This window comes from Hevea brasiliensis, chromosome 4, assembly GCF_030052815.1.
Source record: "Hevea brasiliensis isolate MT/VB/25A 57/8 chromosome 4, ASM3005281v1, whole genome shotgun sequence".
Classification (NCBI taxonomy): Eukaryota; Viridiplantae; Streptophyta; class Magnoliopsida; order Malpighiales; family Euphorbiaceae; genus Hevea; species Hevea brasiliensis.
This window is the reverse complement of record NC_079496.1, coordinates 29,360,100-29,379,532: the sequence shown is the minus strand read 5'-3', so window position 1 is coordinate 29,379,532 and position 19,433 is coordinate 29,360,100. Positions and strand designations below refer to the sequence as shown.

Sequence of the window (19,433 nt, the reverse complement as noted above, 5' to 3'; positions counted from 1 at the left end):
TGCCGACCTGAAGAGGAAAGAAATAGAATATGGGGTTGGCGACAAAGTGTTCCTCAAGGTGTCACCATGGAAGAAGGTATTGAGGTTTGGAAGGAAAGGTAAGTTAAGCCCTAGGTTCATTGGCCCATATGAAGTCATTGAACGTGTGGGTCCAGTGGCCTATAGGCTAGCTTTACCACCAGAGCTGGACAAGATCCACAATGTGTTCCATGTATCCATGCTCAGAAGATACCGCTCAGATCCTTCACATGTCATCTCCAGAGAAGAAATTGAAATACAGCCGGATTTGACATACGAAGAAGAACCTCTATGGATCTTGGCTCGGGAAGTGAAAGAGTTGAGAAACAAGCAAATTCCATTGGTGAAAGTGCTTTGGAGGCACCACAACACCGAGGAGGCAACTTGGGAAAGTGAAGAGTCGATGAGGCAACAGTTCCCTCAACTGTTTGCATCAGGTAAATTTCGAAAGGTAAAAGTGTATTGGCCAATCAAATTTAAGCAAGTCCATAAAAAGGAAATAAAAATGGGTAATGAGGCAGAATTTTAGAAACCCAAAACCAGCTGCCTCTCGTCTTCTTCACGCCACTCACTCACCCTTACCCATTCCACCATTAACAACCTTTCATCCTTCATCTTTCTTAGTTTTCTTCCACTAAAAACCCTAACTACCAACACAAAAATTCATTCTATCATCTTGCTGATTATTGTGGGAGCAAAAAGAAAAGGAAACCAAGACTTTGAGGAAGGGAAAAATCTGCCCTAAGTGAGGTTAGTGCTACAATCTCATTTTCCTTCTTTTAAATTCTAGTTATAACATTTTTGAGCTAAGAAATCTTAAGGAATTGAAGTAAATTACATGTGTTAAGGGTACCTTCAATTTTCAGCAGCCCTATGGAAGATTGAGTTTGATTGTTTAATAAACTTAGAGTGGCTGGAAATGAGGGTTAAGGTATTAAAATGCATGGATATTGAACTAAGTATGTAATTAAGGTTTATGAGTAAATTGATTTGGATATTAGGGTTTGGAAAGGTGAAAGTGTGACTTGGCTTAGGAAATTATTAGAGGACATTTTAATGGTCAATTAGTGACCATTTTAGGTAATTTGACTAACAAATGGACTGAAAAATGAGGTTGCAAATTGAGTTTGCAAGCTGCCCTAGGACAGCAGCAGAGGGACTGAAAATTCAGTCCCTTTGCACTACCATAACTTGGGCAGTGGTAGTCCAATTGAAGTTTGGCCAATTGGATATGAAACTAGGCTTATAATGGCACATTTTTGCTGAAGAAACCATGCCCAAAAGACCAAAACAAGAGGACCAAAACTCAGCCCCAATCCAGATACCCTGCACTGAATTCTGCAGAATTGACCAAATGAACAGTAACTGTTCATTTGGCCATAACTCACTGTAGATTTGGTCAATTGGCCTGAAATGTTTACAGCAACAAGTTAAGACATAGACAAACAACTTTCATGACGGAACCTACCCCAAATTATGCCCAGAACCCATTCAACCAAGTGACTCAAGTTACTGTTCATGCACTGTAGATATGGTAAATTTCTGCAGAATGCATATCCAGACAGCTTGGGTTTTTGAGCCATATCTAGAGTTACAAAACTCCAAATGGAGTGATTCAAAAAAGAAAATTCAACTAGACAAAATAAGGAACAACTTTCATGTTTTACATTTCTTCAAATTCCAACAGTAACAGTGTCCAATGGAACAGTGAAGTTGACTCACCAAAACTGAAAAATCTGTTTGTGTTGAGTTACACTTTGGAATGGCAAAAACACTTAATGCCAACAAGTTTTAAACACCAAATGTGGTATGTTGGGAGTGCCAAAGTTGATGTACACATTTTTATTCTAAAAGTCAACATTTTTGTTGACCAATGATGAATAGTGACACCAAAAAAGTTGAAATTCACAAATTGACAAATTTAAGAGTTTCAAATGCCCTAGTATACCTAACAAGATTGGTTTGGATAGTTTGGCATGCCAATAGGGTTCGGTTAGCAGTACTGCACATGGCAAAAATGTCATTCTGTGATTTCATGGCTTTTATCCATTCTGACCTTGCATTGAGACTTGGCCTTGTGCCTGATATTATTCTGACTTGTTAGCCGCTCATGCACACCGGAAATGCATATGTGACCGATGGTGTGACGCCCGAGGTACTAGGTACCCAGTGCGGTTTACCGTTATCCATCCGATGTCTAGTGTAGGTTACTTGGGGCAACCAAATGAATAAAAGTGAACAACGTTAATGAAACAATGAATATATCAATACCAAACAAAGAAAGCATAAACATTCTCTACACATTTATTTTCTTGCTATTTTCTTTTATTATATTATTGCACCACTAAGCATTATTGCTTAGCGCGTTGCTTTTGCCACGCGTAGGTACTGGAAATCCCGATCGCGAGCCCAGTAGACCACAGACTGGGTGAGTCCATCCGGCAGCTCGGCTCAGTGTCCGTGTCACCTCGTCACCTGCAGTGCATTGGTAGGACACTAGATGTCATTTTGTCATTTTGTAACTTAATTTTGTTTTCTCATATGTATTTGAACTTATGTAATATATTTTGATGTTCATGTAAATAATGAAAGTGATGACTATGAATGCAAAATTTGAGCATTTATTTATTGCTTGAATATGAGAAAGGAATGTTTGAGAAATATTGATGAGATTGTGGATATTGGAGTTGAGATGATGGAATACAAATATTGGAAGTGTTTTTAACAGGTTCCGAAGAACTGTTTTCTCCATTTTTAGCCGGTACTCCGCCGGATTTTCTTTAAAATCTTCGGAACCTCAAATGAATAATAATTTTGATAAATGGCTTAAATAAATCATATTTCATAAATTGGCTTCAAAGGCATGACACAAATTAAGTAAGGTATATTAGAGTGTGCCAGTACACCGTGTGGCATTACTTACTCGGGTATACTGTACACGGGTAAGGGGTGTCACAGAGCAACTCCTTGCCCATCACATCTCATGTGAGGTTCAATCCTTTACCTGGCCCCTAATGCTCAAAATCTCAGGTACATCCATTATTGACTTATCTTGCATTAGTTAAGTTAATCCCATTGAGCCAGTAATTATGCAAATAATTTTAATGTCCTCAGGTACATCTAATATTGGCCACTAAACCATTTACATATTTACAACATCTCATGCTTAACAATTATTCTTAAGAAAATCTCTTAAATTAATTGCATCTTATGCAACTATTTAAAATTTCTTAAAATAATTGTCCCAATGGAGAGCCTATGTTATAATTACTTTAATTATGGCATTTCCAACTAAATCATTTGTTTGGAAGATTTTATTGGTCATTCTAATTACAATTAAGGTCTCACTTTGCACCTTATCCAATTAGCATGTATATATCATATAATAGCATACATTCCCTTACATCTCATGCATTCATGGATAAGCAATAAATATGGTATGATCATGGACTTTCTACGGGATTCAATTCTGAGCCACCAAGAATTGAATCAGGGCATTCCTAGGTGCATTTCATTCATTCATTTTACAAGAGTTGCTGAAGGAGTACATAATCAACACTTGATCTTGAATTCCTCCCACTGGTCCCACCAATGCTCTTAACCTCCTTGAACTTCTTGCAATCCAATATTACATAGTAATCCTTGGCATACCAAGGCGAATTTACAAGAAACTCAACTCAACTCAACTAAGCCTTTATCCCAAAAATTTGGGGTCGGCTATATGGATTCGCTTTTTCCACTCTGAACGATTTTGGGTTAAATCCTCAGAAATGTGTAATGCTTCTAAGTCAAGGCGAATTTACAAGAACTTAAATAAATGAAATTACAACCCAAAAATTATTACAAACTTAATAATACATGCCCAAAATAAATTAAAATAAATTAATTAATTTACAATCCCAAAGAAACATAAAGGAAATAAATCCAATCACATTTGTCTTTTATAGTCCATGATCATCCATTATGCATATCACTATTTAGCAATTAAATAAAACATACATACTTAAATTAAATTGAATATCTCATATTCAACTTAAAAATCCAAATTTGAATATGATTCAAATAAATTTAAAAATTCAGATTTGAATCTCATTCAAGCAAATTTAAAAATTCAGATTTGAATCACATTCAAACAACTTTAAAAATTCATATTTGAATCACATTCAAACATTTTTTAAAAAATCAAATTTAAATCACATTCAAACATTTTTTAAAAAATCAGATCTGAATTTTATTCAATCAATTTTAAAAAATCAGATTTAAATATGATTCAAACAACTTTAAAAATTTAGATTTGAATCACATTCAAACAACTTTTAAAATTCAGATTTGAATCACATTCAAACAATTTTTAAAATTCTGATTTGAATCATAATTTAATTGTATGATTAAAATTACTAATTAAACACTTTAATTAGTCAAAGAATAGGCCTTAGATCATACAACAATTGCAGAATTAAAAGCCAAACCTTGAACCACCCATGGTAGCCAAACCATGCGCACCATTGATGGTGTTTTTTTTTAAATATGCCGCCACCTTGCTTTGCAACCAGCAATGATCTTTTGATCTCATGATCAAACACACAATTAAATCATATAATCAACAATCTAAATGGCAAATATAGTGGCTCTGATACCAATTGAAGGATCGGAAGCATGAAAAACACAAGTTTATACTATTGAATTCAAAAATTTTCACCTAGGGTCGCATGCACCATGCAAGATTTATTTTTATCTATTTGATTTCAATGATAAACAACATATTAAAACTCTTTTAATATGTTTTTGGATCTATATTTGCCATTTAAGATTTTAAAATTAATCAGATTAATTTTAGAACCCTAGATTAAATCAAGAACGATTACTCTAACCTCTTAATGCACTGCAGCGTGTCTGCGCCTTTGAGATTCGTCTTCAGGACACCAGATGTTGTCCCTCTAGCTTGTCCACACCAAGAACACCTATGGCAGCCCTTGAATAGCTTCTAAAGCTTTTTATATTAATTAGAAATTCAAGTTCTTCCTTTTAAGAGATTAGAGATGTAAACAGGACACTAGAAAACAATTTCTAGTGTTCTTAATTCAAGAGATTGATGGCTAATCTCTTTGAATTGATGAGAGATGAAGAAGAATAGATGAAAAGCCTCAAAATGGCGTGACAAAGGAGTGGAGTGGCTGCTGGTTGCTTTTCTTTTCATAACCACACTTAAATAGCTAGGTTAACACATTAAACCCTTGCCACATGTCACCCTTTGATTAGCTCTAGGTTTAAGTGACCCAATCACATTGTGCCAAGTGTCAAACCTATATTTAATCTTGATTTTAATCATCTTACATGATTAAAAAACATTTGGCAAGCTTATGTGTAATCCCATGTGTCACCATCTCATGGTGCCACGTGTCACACTGTGAAATGACCAAAATGCCCCTGTGTCTTAATTTTGAGTTCTTAAACCAAAATAATTATTTCTCTTCTTCTAATTAATTTATATCAAATATAAATAAATTAATTAATCTCTATTAATTAATTTCTCATTAATTAAATTCATATTTAAACACTTTAAATATAAATTTAATTTATATTACACATTCAATAATCTAGATTTGGTTTCAAGTCATGCTAGGGACTTTGCAATTTAATTGCAAACCAAACTTATTTAATTAATCAATTAAACTCTTTAATTAATTAATTAAATCATATTTAAAAAGGTGATAACTTGTGTATGTGTTTGACTTACTAGGCTCATTACTAATTGGCAATGAGACATGATATCAACTCTTAATATCATCAGAACTCTTTCTTACCATAAATGATTTCTCTAAATCATTTTATGAACCTCATAGACCATGGTTAACACCTAGCATAGCATGCCATGGCCACCCAATTAGTAATAAGGTTTACCTTAAATGAACCTATAATCATATGTTACCATGCACTATAATCTCTCTGTTACAAAATCCCAACTCAAGCTGGAGTCATGGTTTATGTCAAACTCCATTTGCTATGAATATTATGTTCTCTTTTAATTCCAGTTCTTGATTAAAATCCCAACTTGTAACACCCTCCCGTTAGCAACTCCGTACATTCTACTGTTCCGATGACCGGTGTCGGTTCGGATAGCTAGAACGTCCAGAAAAATATTTAAACTAAAGTCAGGAACCATAATTAACTCAAATATTAATAAGAAAAATTTAGTAAAAATTTTAGAAATAAAATACAACCAAGTCAAATGAGCCGGTGCCCAAGCAATGGGTAATCAGAGGGAAGTTGCGGTTCTCGCAACGAGGAGCCCTAGACCCGGGGGAAAATTATAAAATAAATTTTGGGACTCCAGAGAAGGGTTATTGAGGTTCCCATGGAATTAGAATACCAAGAAAATACCTAGAAAAATTTTTCAATCGGTACAGCCAATTTTGACTCGTTAAGCCAAACGGAGGGCATTTTGGTCATTTCGCCTTCAGAGGTGATTTTTGGCCGACTTGTCCAGTTGAGTAAATAATTAATATGACATAAAATATGAATAAAAAATACTAGAAATTAAATTGAAAATGAGTAGTGGAGGAAAGAAAAGAAAAAGAGGAAAAGGTTTATTTATGACATCATGGTGATGTCATTAAGAAAACTATAACCAATCATAATTAAGTAACCATTTGACTAACTAATAAAAGAGATAATTGAGACCAAGAAATAAAGAAAAAAACCAGCAGCCATCTCTTTCCCATTCTAGCCGAAACCCTTGCCCATAGCCAACCTCCATTGACAATTTCAATCAAAGCTTACTTTCTCCCTTCTTTTCACCATAAACCCTAAACCCCTTTCATTAAAAGTTGTCCACTCATGTTGGAAGAGTGTTTGGTAGCCTAGGAAGTGAAGGAAAGTGAAGTTTTGGGTTGGGAAAAATCTGCCTACAAGAGGTTAGTGCACCTATCTACTTAAAACTTTTATTTTCTATGTTAGGGACTTGAAACCAACAAGTATTTGTGAATGAAATGAACCAAACTCATGTGTATGTCCATTAGAGAATTCGGCAGCCCTATTGAAGGTATAGGAATAAGTGTTTTGTTGGTCTTAGAGTGGACTAAAAATGATGTTTAGGATATATATATATATATATATATATATATGGATGATGAATTGGTATGCTAACTAAGGCATCTTGTAGAAATTATAATGTGAAGCTAGGGTTTTGGGGAGTGAAATTAACTTGGCTTATGAAATTGTTAAAGAACATCCTAATGGTCAATTAGTGACCATTTGAAGGAATTTGACCTTAATTGGGACTGAAATAAAGCATGACAAAGGGAATGAGTGTGCTGCCTAGAGGGTGGAGAATGATGACTGAAATTTCAGTCGACTTAGACAGCCATAACTTTGGCTGTGTAGGTCCAATTTGTGTTTGGCCAATTGGACATGAAACTAGGCTTATAATGGCACATTTTTGCTGAAGAAACCATGCCCAAAATACCAAAGCAAGAGGACCAAAAGATGGCCCCAATCCGGATACCCTGCAACTGATTCTGCAGAATGACCAAATGAATAGTAACTGTTCATTTGGCCATAACTCACTATAGATGTGGTCAATTGACCTGAAATTTTTACAGAAACAAGTTAAGACATAGAAAAACAACTTTCATGAAGGAACCTACCTCAAATTATGGCCAGAACCCATCCAACCAAGTGATTCTAGTTACTGTTCATGTTACTATATATATGGTCAATTCTGCAGATTGGCAATCCGGCCAGCTGTGGTTTTTGGACCATATCTAGAGGTACAAAACTCCAAATGGAGTGATTCAAAAAAGGAAATTCAATTAGACAAAATAAGGAACAACTTTCATGTTTGCCATTTCTTCAAATTCCCACTCCAACAGTGGCCAATGGAACAGTAAAGTTGAGCTACAAAAACTGAAAATTCTGTTTCCCTTGGTTTAAACTTTGAAATGGTATAAATGCTTAATGCCAACAAGTTTTGAATGCCAAATGTGGTATATTGGGAGTGCCAAAGTCAATGTACATATTTTCTACCCAAAAGTCAACATTTTTGTTGACCAATGAGGTGAATAGTGACACCAAAAACTTGAAATTCACAAATTGAAGAATTTAAAGGTTTCAAATGCCCTAGCATACCTAACAAGATTGGTTTGGATAGTTTGGCATGCCAATAGGGTTCAGTTAGCAGTACTGCACATGGCAATATGCCATTCTGTAATTTTATGGCTTTTAGCCATTCTGACCTTGCATTGAGACTTGGCCTTGTGCCTGATATTATTTACTGCTTGTTAGCTGTTCTGTTGCACACCGGGAGATGCATATGTGACGGATGGTGTGACGGCCCGAGGTACTCGATACCCAGTGCCAGTTTACCCGTTTATCTAGTCCAGTCGTCTAGTGTAGGTTACTTGGGCAACCAAATGAATAAAAGTGGGCAAAGTTAATGAAATAATAGATATACCAATACCAAATAAAGAAATCATACACATTCTATACTTTCTGCTATTTTCTTTAATTATATTATTGCACCACTAAGCATTATTGCTTAGCGCGTTGCTTTTGCCACGCGTAGGTACTGGAGATACAGATCGTGAGCCCAGTAGACCGCAGACTGGGTGAGTCCATCCTGTAGTTCTGCACAGTGTCCGTGTCACCTCAACTTCTGCAGTGCATTGGTAGGACACTAGGTGTCATTTTGGCATTCTGTATTAAATTTTGATTTTCTCATATGTAATTAAACTTGCGTAATGTATTTTGAAGTTCATGTAAATAATGAAGATTTATGGTTATGTATGGAAGTAATTTGAGTATTTATTTGTTGTTTATACATATGAGTACCCTGAGAAATGACGATTAAGAACTGAAATTGAAATGTTGTTGAGATCTTGATATTGAGACTTTGTTAATGAATTGAAGTTGGGATTGTTTGGAAAATTATTTGGAAGTGTTTTTAACAGGTTCTGAAGAACTGTTTTCTCCATTTTTAGCCGGTACTCCGCCGGATTTTCTTTAAAATTTTCGGAACCTCAAATAAATAATATTTTCGATAAATGGCTTAAATAAAGTATGTTTCATAAATTATATTCAAAGGCATGATATAAATTAATTAAGGTATATTAGAGTGTGCCGGTACACCGTGTGGCATTACTTACTCGGGTATACTGTACACGGGTAAGGGGTGTCATATTTAGTGGTATCAGAGCACGGTTTAGGCGTTTCTGGGCCTAGATTGAGTCCATACCATGCATTGCATTTGTAAGAGTCGAGGTGACACTAATGCAGATCTGTTTGTTTTTTCTTATTTTGAATAGGATATGGACCCTTCATCACAGAGCAATGAGGAGGAAGTGGAGAGTCGTGCTCCACTGCAGCGGTGAGACCGGGGTAGGGGAGAACCTACTCCACCAGCTCAAGCAGAGCCTGCTCAGCCTCCACAGGCCATGTTCCAGCAAATGGCCGACTTCTTTAGACAAATGGCCGGGGTAATGCCAGCACCACCACCACCACCACCACCAGTTCCACAGCAGAAATCACACTTGGAAAGGCTAAGGAAGTATGGAGCAGTGGACTTTTATGGTAAGAGAGAAGATGACTCTGTTGCAGCCGAAAATTGGTTGAACAGAATGGGCAGAGTTCTAAAACAACTCCACTGCACTCCAGAGCAAAACCTGGAAGCTACCATATCCCTGTTGCAAGATGATGCCTACGAATGGAGGGATACTGTGTCCAGTGAAGTGCAGCCAGAAGCTGTAACTTGGGACTTCTTTCTCTCCGAATTCAAGAAGAAATATGTGGGTACTGTATACCTGGAAGAGAGAAGAAGAGAGTTTATTAACTTGAGGCAGAGACAGCTGTCAGTGGCAGAATATGAGAAAGAATTTGTTTGATTGAGCCGCTATGGAAGGGAGATAGTCCCTAATGAAGCTGAAAGGTGCAAGAGATTTGAAGAGGGACTAAATGACAACATAAAGATCCAGCTCACTGCCTTGGGAATCACAGAATTTACCAAGTTAGTGGAAGCTGCAATAAAGGTTGAAAAAGTAAGAATCAGTGAGCAGACCAGAAGGGATAGACAGCAGAAGAGGGGCCCGGGTCAGTCTAGCTCATCTCCTGCACCTGGGAAGAAGTTCAGAGGTCCATCTGTATAGAGTTCAGGTCAGCCACAAGGTCGTGGTCACCGGGCCCAGGCCACAGTTCACCCCTAGGAGAGGTCAGTCCACACCATCAGTGGGCAGCTCTCCAGGGATGGGGTTCAGGGGACCAGCCCCAACATCTTCTGCATGTCCACACTGTCTGAAATGGAACAAGGGGGAATGTTGGAGAGTAACTGGTGCTTGCTTAAGATGTGGGTCGACAGAGCATCACCGGTGAAGCGCCCGCAGAACTACTACTGTTGCTCCAACACAAGCATGACACTGCTCTCGCACCACAAAGAGGTAAAAATCGCAAATCGACGCGATAGGACCATCACAGAGGCACGAATCAGGCGGCAGAGAGGCGGATAATGGATCACCTGCCAGAAATTATGCCCTGAGAGCTCAGGAGGAGCAAGATGCCCCGGACGTCATCAGGGGTACATTCTCCCTCTACACTACACCTGTGCATGCATTGGTGGATCCAGGATCCACTCATTCATACATCTGCATCAACCTACCCGTAGAAAGGGGATACTAGTAGGGAGAGTGACCAAGACATTCGGTCACTAATCCATTGGGTTCTGATGTAGTGGTGAATGAGGTATACAAGGGTTGCGTTAAGGATTCAGGGTATGAATTCTTGGCGGACCTGATTGAGTTGCCCTTCCACGAGTTTGACGTGATTTTGGGAATGGATTGGTTGTCACGTCATCAGGCAATAGTTGATTATAAACTGAAGAGGATTTCTTTGAAAACTTCTGAGGGTAATGAGATCACAGTTGTGGGGGAAAGGACAGATTTCTTATCCAATGTCATCTCAGCCACAGTTGCAAGAAGAATGATGAGAAAAGGCTGTGAAGCCTACCTAGCACATGTGGTGGATACTAGGCAGGCTAAGCCAAACCTGAGTGATATACCCACAGTAAGAGACTTCCCAGGTATTTCTGAAGAGTTTCTGGTTTGCCACCGAAGGGAAGTTGAATTTGCTATTGAGACAACTGCGGTACAACACCCATTTCCATTGCTCCTTATAGGATGGCACCCATCGAATTGAGGAGTTGAAAACTTCGGTTGCAAGAGTTGCTTGATAAGGGATTCATACGCCCAGTGTGTCACCATGGGGAGCTCCAAAGTTGTTGTGAAAAAGAAGGATGGGACTTTGAGACTATGCATCGATTCTGGCGATTGAATAAAGTGACTGTGAAAAACAAATACCCGTTGCCTAGAATTGATGATCTGTTTGATCAGTTGAAGGGAGCAGGAGTATTTTCTAAGATTGATCTCAGATCAGGGTATCATCAGTTGAGGGTGAAGGATGTAGATGTGCCAAAGACTGCATTCAGGACCCGGTACGGGCATTATGAGTTTCTGGTGATGCCCTTTGGCCTAACAAATGCACCAGCGGCATTCATGGACCTTATGAACCGTATCTTCCACCCATACTTAGATCGGTTCGTAGTGGTCTTTATTGATGATATTCTGGTGTATTCCAAGACCAGGGAAGAACATGATGAGCATTTGAGGATTGTTCTGCAAACCCTGAGAGAAAAGGAACTGTATGCTAAGTTGTCCAAGTGTGACTTTTGGCTGAATGAAATTGCATTCCTTGGACACATAGTGTCAGCTGATGGGATTAGGGTGGATCCCAAGAAAATAGAAGCAGTGATGGAATGGAAGCCTCTCAGGAATACAACTGAGGTCATAAGCTTCTTGGGGCTAGCTGGGTATTACAGAAGATTTGTGAAGGGATTTTCCCTAATAGTTGCTCCAATGACCAAGTTGTTACACAAGAATGTCAGATTTGACTGGAATGACAAGTGTCAGACCAGTTTTGAGAAGTTGAAGGCTATGTTGACAGAGGCACCAGTGTTAACACAGCCAGTGTCAGGAAAGGACTTTGTGGTCTACAGTGATGCCTCACATAATGGGTTAGGGTGTGTATTGATGCAAGAGGGGAAGGTGGTCACTTATGCTTCCAGGCAGCTAAGGCCACATGAACAGAACTACCCTACCCATGATCTAGAACTTGCAGCAATTATCTTCGCACTAAAGATATGGAGGCATTACTTGTATGGGGAAAAGTGCTACATTTACACGGACCACAAAAGCACAAATACTTGCCAACCTGAAGGAGCTCAACCTTAGACAGGCGATGGATTGAGTTCTGAAGGATTATTGTATAATTGACTACCATCACGGGAAGGCAAATGTAGTTCTTGATGCTTTGAGCAGAAAATCCATGACACCTTGAGATCATTGAATGCCCGTCTATCTTTGATTCGAGATGGAGCTATTTTGGTGAGTTGCAAGTGAGGCCAAACACTACAGCAGATTTTAGATGGGCAAAAGCGGATGAAAAGTTCTTGGCTATTATGAGCAAAATCCCGGAGGGAAAAGCAATCGACCATGAAGTGAAAGCGGATGGGTGTCTCAGTACATAAAGGAAGACTGTGTGTACCAGATAATGGGGAATTGAAAGTCAGTATTCTAAAAGAGGCACACACCAGTGTATATGCTATGCACCCAGGAAGTACAAAGATGTATCATGATTTGAAGCTCCAGTATTGGTGGCCTGGTATGAAGAGGGACATAGCTGACTATATGACTAAATGCTTGACATGTCAGCAAGTCAAGGCAGAACATCAAGTTCCATCAGGTTTGCTACAGCCTATACGCATACCTGAATGGAAATGGGATCGGGTCACCATGGATTTTGTAAGTGGTCTACCTCTCACCCAGAAGAAACATGATGCAGCATGGGTGATAGTTGATAGATTGACAAAGTCAGCACACTTTCGCGATTAGGGTGACTACTCACCGGAGAAGTTAGCGGTGTATATCGCTGAGATAGTTAGACTGCATGGAATTCCACTTTCCATCATATCTGATCGAGACCCAAGGTTTACATCGAGATTTTGGAAGAAGTTGCATGAATCCTTGGGTACACAACTCCATTTCAGCACAGCTTTCCATCCTCAGACAGATGGGCAATCAGAAAGAGTAATCCAGGTAAACAATTGAAACCAATGAAATTGATACAAATATTGAATTAAAATGATAACAATAACGTGAAATACTTGTCAGGTCCTTGAGGATATGCTGAGAAGTTGTATCATTGAGTTTGGGGGAAGTTGGGATAGATACCTCCCACTGGCAGAATTTGCATACAACAATAGCTACCAAGCTAGCATCCAAATGGCCCCGTATGAAGCACTGTATGGGAGAAAATGTAGAACTCTAGTGTGCTGGACTGAATTGGGCGAAGACAAACTGGTAGGGCCAGACCTGGTGAAACAGACTGAGGAGAAAGTGAAACTAATCAAAGCCAACTTGAAGGTTGCCTCGGACAGACAGAAATCTTATGCCGACCTGAAGAGAAAAGAAATAGAATATGTGGTTGGCGACAAAGTGTTCCTCAAGGTGTCACTGTGGAAGAAAGTGTTAATGTTTGGAAGAAAAGGTAAGTTAAGCCCTAGGTTCATTGGCCCATATGAAGTCATTGAACGTGTGGGTCCAGTGGCCTATAGGCTAGCTTTACCACCAGAGCTGGACAAGATCCACAATGTGTTCCACGTGTCCATGCTCATAAGATACCGCTCAGACCCTTCACATGTCATCTCCAGAGAAGAAATTGAAATACAACCGGATTTGACTTATGAAGAAGAACCTCTACGGATCCTAGCTCGGGAAGTAAAAGAATTGATGAACAAGCAGATTCCACTGGTGAAAGTGCTTTGGAGGCACCACAACACTGAGGAGGCAACTTGGGAAAGTGAAGAGATGATGAGGCAACAGTTCCCTCAACTGTTTGCATCAGGTAAATTTCGAGGACGAAATTTAAATTAGAGGGGAAGAGTTGTAACACCCTCCTGGTAGCAACTCTGTACATTCTACTGTTCCAGTCACCGGTGTCGGTCCGGACAGCTAGAACATCCGGAAAAATATTTAAACTAAAGTCAGGAACCATAATTAACTCAAATATTAATGAAAAAAATTTAGTAAAAATTTTAGAAATAAAATACAACCAAGTCAAATGAGCCGGTGCCCAAGCGATGGGTAATAAGAGAGAAGTTGCGGTTCTCGCAACGAGGAGCCCTAGACTCGGGGGAAAAATTATAAAATAATTTTTGGGACTCCAGAGAAGGGTTATTGAGGTTCCCATGGCATTAGAATGCCAAGAAAATACCTAGAAAAATTTTTCAATTGGTATAGCCAATTTTGACCCGTTAAGCCAAACGGAGGGCATTTTGGTCATTTCGCCTTCAGAGGTGATTTTTGGCCGACTTGTCCAGTTGAGTAAATAATTAATATGACATAAAATATGAATAAAAAATACTAGAAATTAAATTGAAAATGAGTAGTGGAGGAAAGAAAAGAAAAAGAGGAAAAGGTTTATTTATGACATCATGGTGATGTCATTAAGAAAACTATAACCAATCATAATTAAGTAACCATTTGACTAACTAATAAAAGAGATAATTGAGACCAAGAAATAAAGAAAAAAACCAGCAGCCATCTCTTTCCCATTCCAGCCGAAACCCTTGCCCATAGCCAACCTCCATTGACAATTTCAATCAAAGCTTACTTTCTCCCTTCTTTTCACCATAAACCCTAAACCCCTTTCATTAAAAGTTGTCCACTCATGTTGGAAGAGTGTTTGGCAGCCTAGGAAGTGAAGGAAAGTGAAGTTTTGGGTTGGGAAAAATCTGCCTACAAGAGGTTAGTGCACCTATCTACTTAAAACTTTTATTTTCTATGTTAGGGACTTGAAACCAACAAGTATTTGTGAATGAAATGAACCAAACTCATGTGTATGTCCATTAGAGAATTCGGCAGCCCTATTGAAGGTATAGGAATAAGTGTTTTGTTGGTCTTAGAGTGGACTAAAAATGATGTTTAGGATATATATATATATGGATGATGAATTGGTATGCTAACTAAGACATCTTGTAGAAATTATAATGTGAAGCTAGGGTTTTGGGGAGTGAAAATTGGCTTGGCTTATGAAATTGTTAAAGAACATCCTAATGGTCAATTAGTGACCATTTGAAGGAATTTGACCTTAATTGGGACTGAAATAAAGCGTGGCAAAGGGAATGAGTGTGCTGCCTAGAGGGTGCAGAATGATGACTGAAATTTCAGTCCACATAGACAGCCATAACTTTGGCTGTGTAGGTCCAATTGGTGTTTGGCCAATTGGACATGAAACTAGGCTTATAATGGCACATTTTTGCTGAAGAAACCATGCCCAAAAGACCAAAGCAAGAGGACCAAAAGTTGGCCCCAATCCTGATACCCTACAACTGATTCTGCAGAATGACCAAATGAACAGTAACTGTTCATTTGGCCATAACTCACTGTAGATGTGGTCAATTGACCTGAAAGTTTTACAGCAACAAGTTAAGGCATAGAAAAACAACTTTCATGAAATAACCTACCCCAAATTATGGCCAGAACCCATCCAACCAAGTGATTCCATTTACTGTTCATGTTACTGTAGATATGGTCAATTCTGCAGATTGGCAATCCGGCCAGCTGTGGTTTTTGGACCATATCTAGAGGTAAAAAACTCCAAATGGAGTGATTCAAAAAAGGAAATTCAACTAGACAAAATAAGGAACAACTTTCATGTTTGCCATTTCTTCAAATTCCCACTCCAACAGTGTCCAATGGAACAGTAAAGTTGAGCTACAAAAACTAAAAATTCTGTTTCCCTTGGTTTAAACTTTGAAATGGTATAAATGCTTAATGCCAACAAGTTTTGAATGCCAAATGTGGTATATTGGGAGTGCCAAAGTCAATGTACATATTTTCTACCTAAAAGTCAACATTTTTGTTGACCAATGAGGTGAATAGTGACACCAAAAACTTGAAATTCACAAATTGAAGAATTTAAAGGTTTCAAATGCCCTAGTATACCTAACAAGATTGGTTTGGATAGTTTGGCATGCCAATAGGGTTCAGTTAGCAACACTGCACATGGCAATATGCCATTCTGTGATTTTATGGCTTTTAGCCATTCTGACCTTGCATTTAGACTTGGCCTTGTGCCTGATATTATTCTGACTTGTTAGTCATTACTGCACACCGGGAGATGCATATGTGACGGATGGTGTGACGGCCCGAGGTACTCGATACCCAGTGCCAGTTTACCCGTTTATCCAGTCCAGTGGTCTAGTGTAGGTTACTTGGGCAACCAAATGAATAAAAGTGGGCAAAGTTAATGAAATAATAGATATACCAATACCAAATAAAGAAATCATACACATTCTATACATACTTACTTTCTGCTATTTTCTTTTATTATATTATTGCACCACTAAGCATTATTGCTTAGCGCGTTGCTTTTGCCACGCGTAGGTACTGGAGATACAGATCGTGAGCCCAGTAGACCGCAGACTGGGTGAGTCCATCCTGCAGTTCTGCACAGTGTCCGTGTCACCTCAACTTCTGCAGTGCATTGGTAGGACACTAGGTGCCATTTTGGCATTCTGTATTAAATTTTGATTTTCTTATATGTAATTAAACTTGTGTAATGTATTTTGAAGTTCATGTAAATAATGAAGATTTATGGTTATGTATGGAAGTAATTTGAGTATTTATTTGTTGTTTATACATATGAGTACCCTGAGAAATGACGATTGAGAACTGAAATTGAAATGTTGTTGAGATCTTGATATTGAGACTTTGTTAATGAATTGAAGTTGGGATTGTTTGGAAAATTATTTGGAAGTGTTTTTAACAGGTTCCGAAGAACTGTTTTCTCCATTTTTAGCCGGTACTCCGCCGGATTTTCTTTAAAATTTTCGGAACCTCAAATAAATAATATTTTCGATAAATGGCTTAAATAAAGTATGTTTCATAAATTATATTCAAAGGCATGATATAAATTAATTAAGGTATATTAGAGTGTGCCGGTACACCGTGTAGCATTACTTACTCGGGTATACTGTACACGGGTAAGGGGTGTCACACAACTCATGCTGGAGTCATGGTTTATGTCAAACTCCATTTGCTATGAATATTATGTTCTCTTTTAATTCCAGTACTTGATTAAAAAGATTTTCTCATCAGAAACTCTTTTCTGAATAAATCTATCTGTCCTGGCTAGGAACTTGAAACATCAAGAACAATTAAATGAACATAGGATTTTATCCCTATTTACTTAGAAGAATAGATTCCATCTTGATCAACACCTACCTCCATATATAACTAGTAGGAGCCAATAGTTGCCCATATACCCATACATAGTATAAGTATGAAAGCAATATCAAACTCAAACTACCTATATACAAGATAACTGTGTTATCTCAGGTCTAAAGATTATATGCACTGATATGATTTATGACAAAACATTGACAAGAGTAAACTCCATGTGCTTGTTATAAGTGTCACTGGTTCAGCCTACTTATCATTTATAAGTGCCGATCATGTTTGTCATATGGCATGAGACTCACCATTCCATCTTATTTATATCTCATATAAATAACTTGGTAACAAATATGAATACAATCTTTCTGGATAAGTCATGTCCTTATTATGAAGTATCCTCGATTGTGAACCTATTTATGATACTTTGTGCTAGAAATATTGTCACTCATATTCTTAACAACTTAAGAATAATATTTCCAACAAAATATCAATGGACCTTTTCTATTACACATAAATATATTATGTAAACAGAAAAGTGGAAATGCCTTTTATTAATAAAAATATGTATAAGATACATACTAAATGATATGCTCTAGGGCATACTACTAACATGACTGAGAGGTGTTACACCTATATACTCATACACAGTACAAGTATGACAACAGTATCAAACTCAAACCACCTATTTACAAGATAACTGTGCTATCTCAGGTCTAAAGATTATATGCACTGATATGATTTATGACAATACATTGACAAGAGTAAACTCCATGTGCTTGTCATAAGTGTCACTGGATCGGCCTACTTATCATGTATAAGTGCCTATCATGTTTGTTATATGGCATGAGACTCACCATTCTATCTTATTTATATCTCATATAAATAACTTGGGAACAAACATAAATACAATCTTTTTGGATAAGTCATGTCCTTATTATGAAGTATCCTCGATTGTGAACCTATTTATGATACTTGGTGCTGAAAATACTGTCACTCATATTCTTAACAACTTAAGAATAGAATTTCTAACAAAATATCAATGGACCTTTTCTATGATACATAAATATATTATGTAAATGGAAAAATGGAAATGCCTTTTATTAATAAAAACATGTACAAGATACATACTAAATGATATGCTCTAGGACATACTACTAACATATAGGTCATTTCTCAGTTTAGCCGATCTCTTTTATAGTTGGTAGACCTGAGACCTCTTATTTCGATCTCTCGATTCGGCTCTTTCTGCGTCTGATCTTTCTTCTTCCTGATCTTAATTTCTGATCCCATTCTCATCTCCTAAAGCAATTAATTCTTTGATTACTGATGAACCGCGTCGAGTTCTGCCCACAATGAGGCCCTATATATATGCAGAGGAATTTTGTCCTTTACACACTCACATTCCGGTGAATTACTAATGTTTCACTTTTCTGCTTTTGATTTTTTCGGCAAGAATTCTCCTCACGACAACCACTTTGATCTTTTTTTTGAATGTTTTCCTTGCCCATCATCTGAAAATGGATTATTATAGTGACCTGAGACTTATGAGGGCATCGTCTAATGACGGTGAGGGAACTGGACTAATTGACTTATCCAGGTCGAAATTGACTACCGTGTTTATCTTGGATCGGTTTACAGGTATGGACTACAGACCGATCTCTGACAAGGGGACCACTAATTTCAATCTTGATATCAGTGACGGCCTCTTGAAGTTCATTTGGCTCCTAACCACATCAGGGATCCCGATTGTAGCTCGGTTCTGGTCGATGACATTGACGAAGACACCGAGCTTCCCATAGTCTTTTCCATAATTGACAAGAGCTACCCTCTTAATCTCCATGTATCTCTTAAACGGCATCTTGGAATTAGGAGTGGTTCGAACCATAGGAGCAAGATATGTAAAATGTAGTTAAGGAAAATTTGTAATTATTGATCTTGAGAGATCGCCCAAATGATGCAATCTGACCTTTTGGAAATAAAATGAAGTTTTGTTTATTCAAAATTAATTATTTATTTTGTTTTATGATTGCATTATTTTTCCTGATCTCTTATAGCTGTGTCTGATCTGTTCTCACAACTCACACTCATCCAATCTCTTGTAACTAATCTTTAGCTATCCGATCTCCCTACCATGTT

General features: G+C 37.8%; 1 protein-coding gene across 1 annotated transcript in view; it reads right to left on the bottom strand.

Annotated features, from left to right (window-relative positions):
- LOC131179445 (uncharacterized) overlaps positions 1-19,155 on the bottom strand; it is an 87,115-nt gene extending 67,960 nt beyond the window's left edge. The window contains exon 1 of the mRNA XM_058146291.1: positions 19,027-19,155. Within this exon, the coding sequence (XP_058002274.1) occupies positions 19,027-19,155 (129 nt within the window). The remainder of the gene's footprint in view (positions 1-19,026) is intronic.
- Between the last annotated feature and the right edge of the window lie 278 nt (positions 19,156-19,433).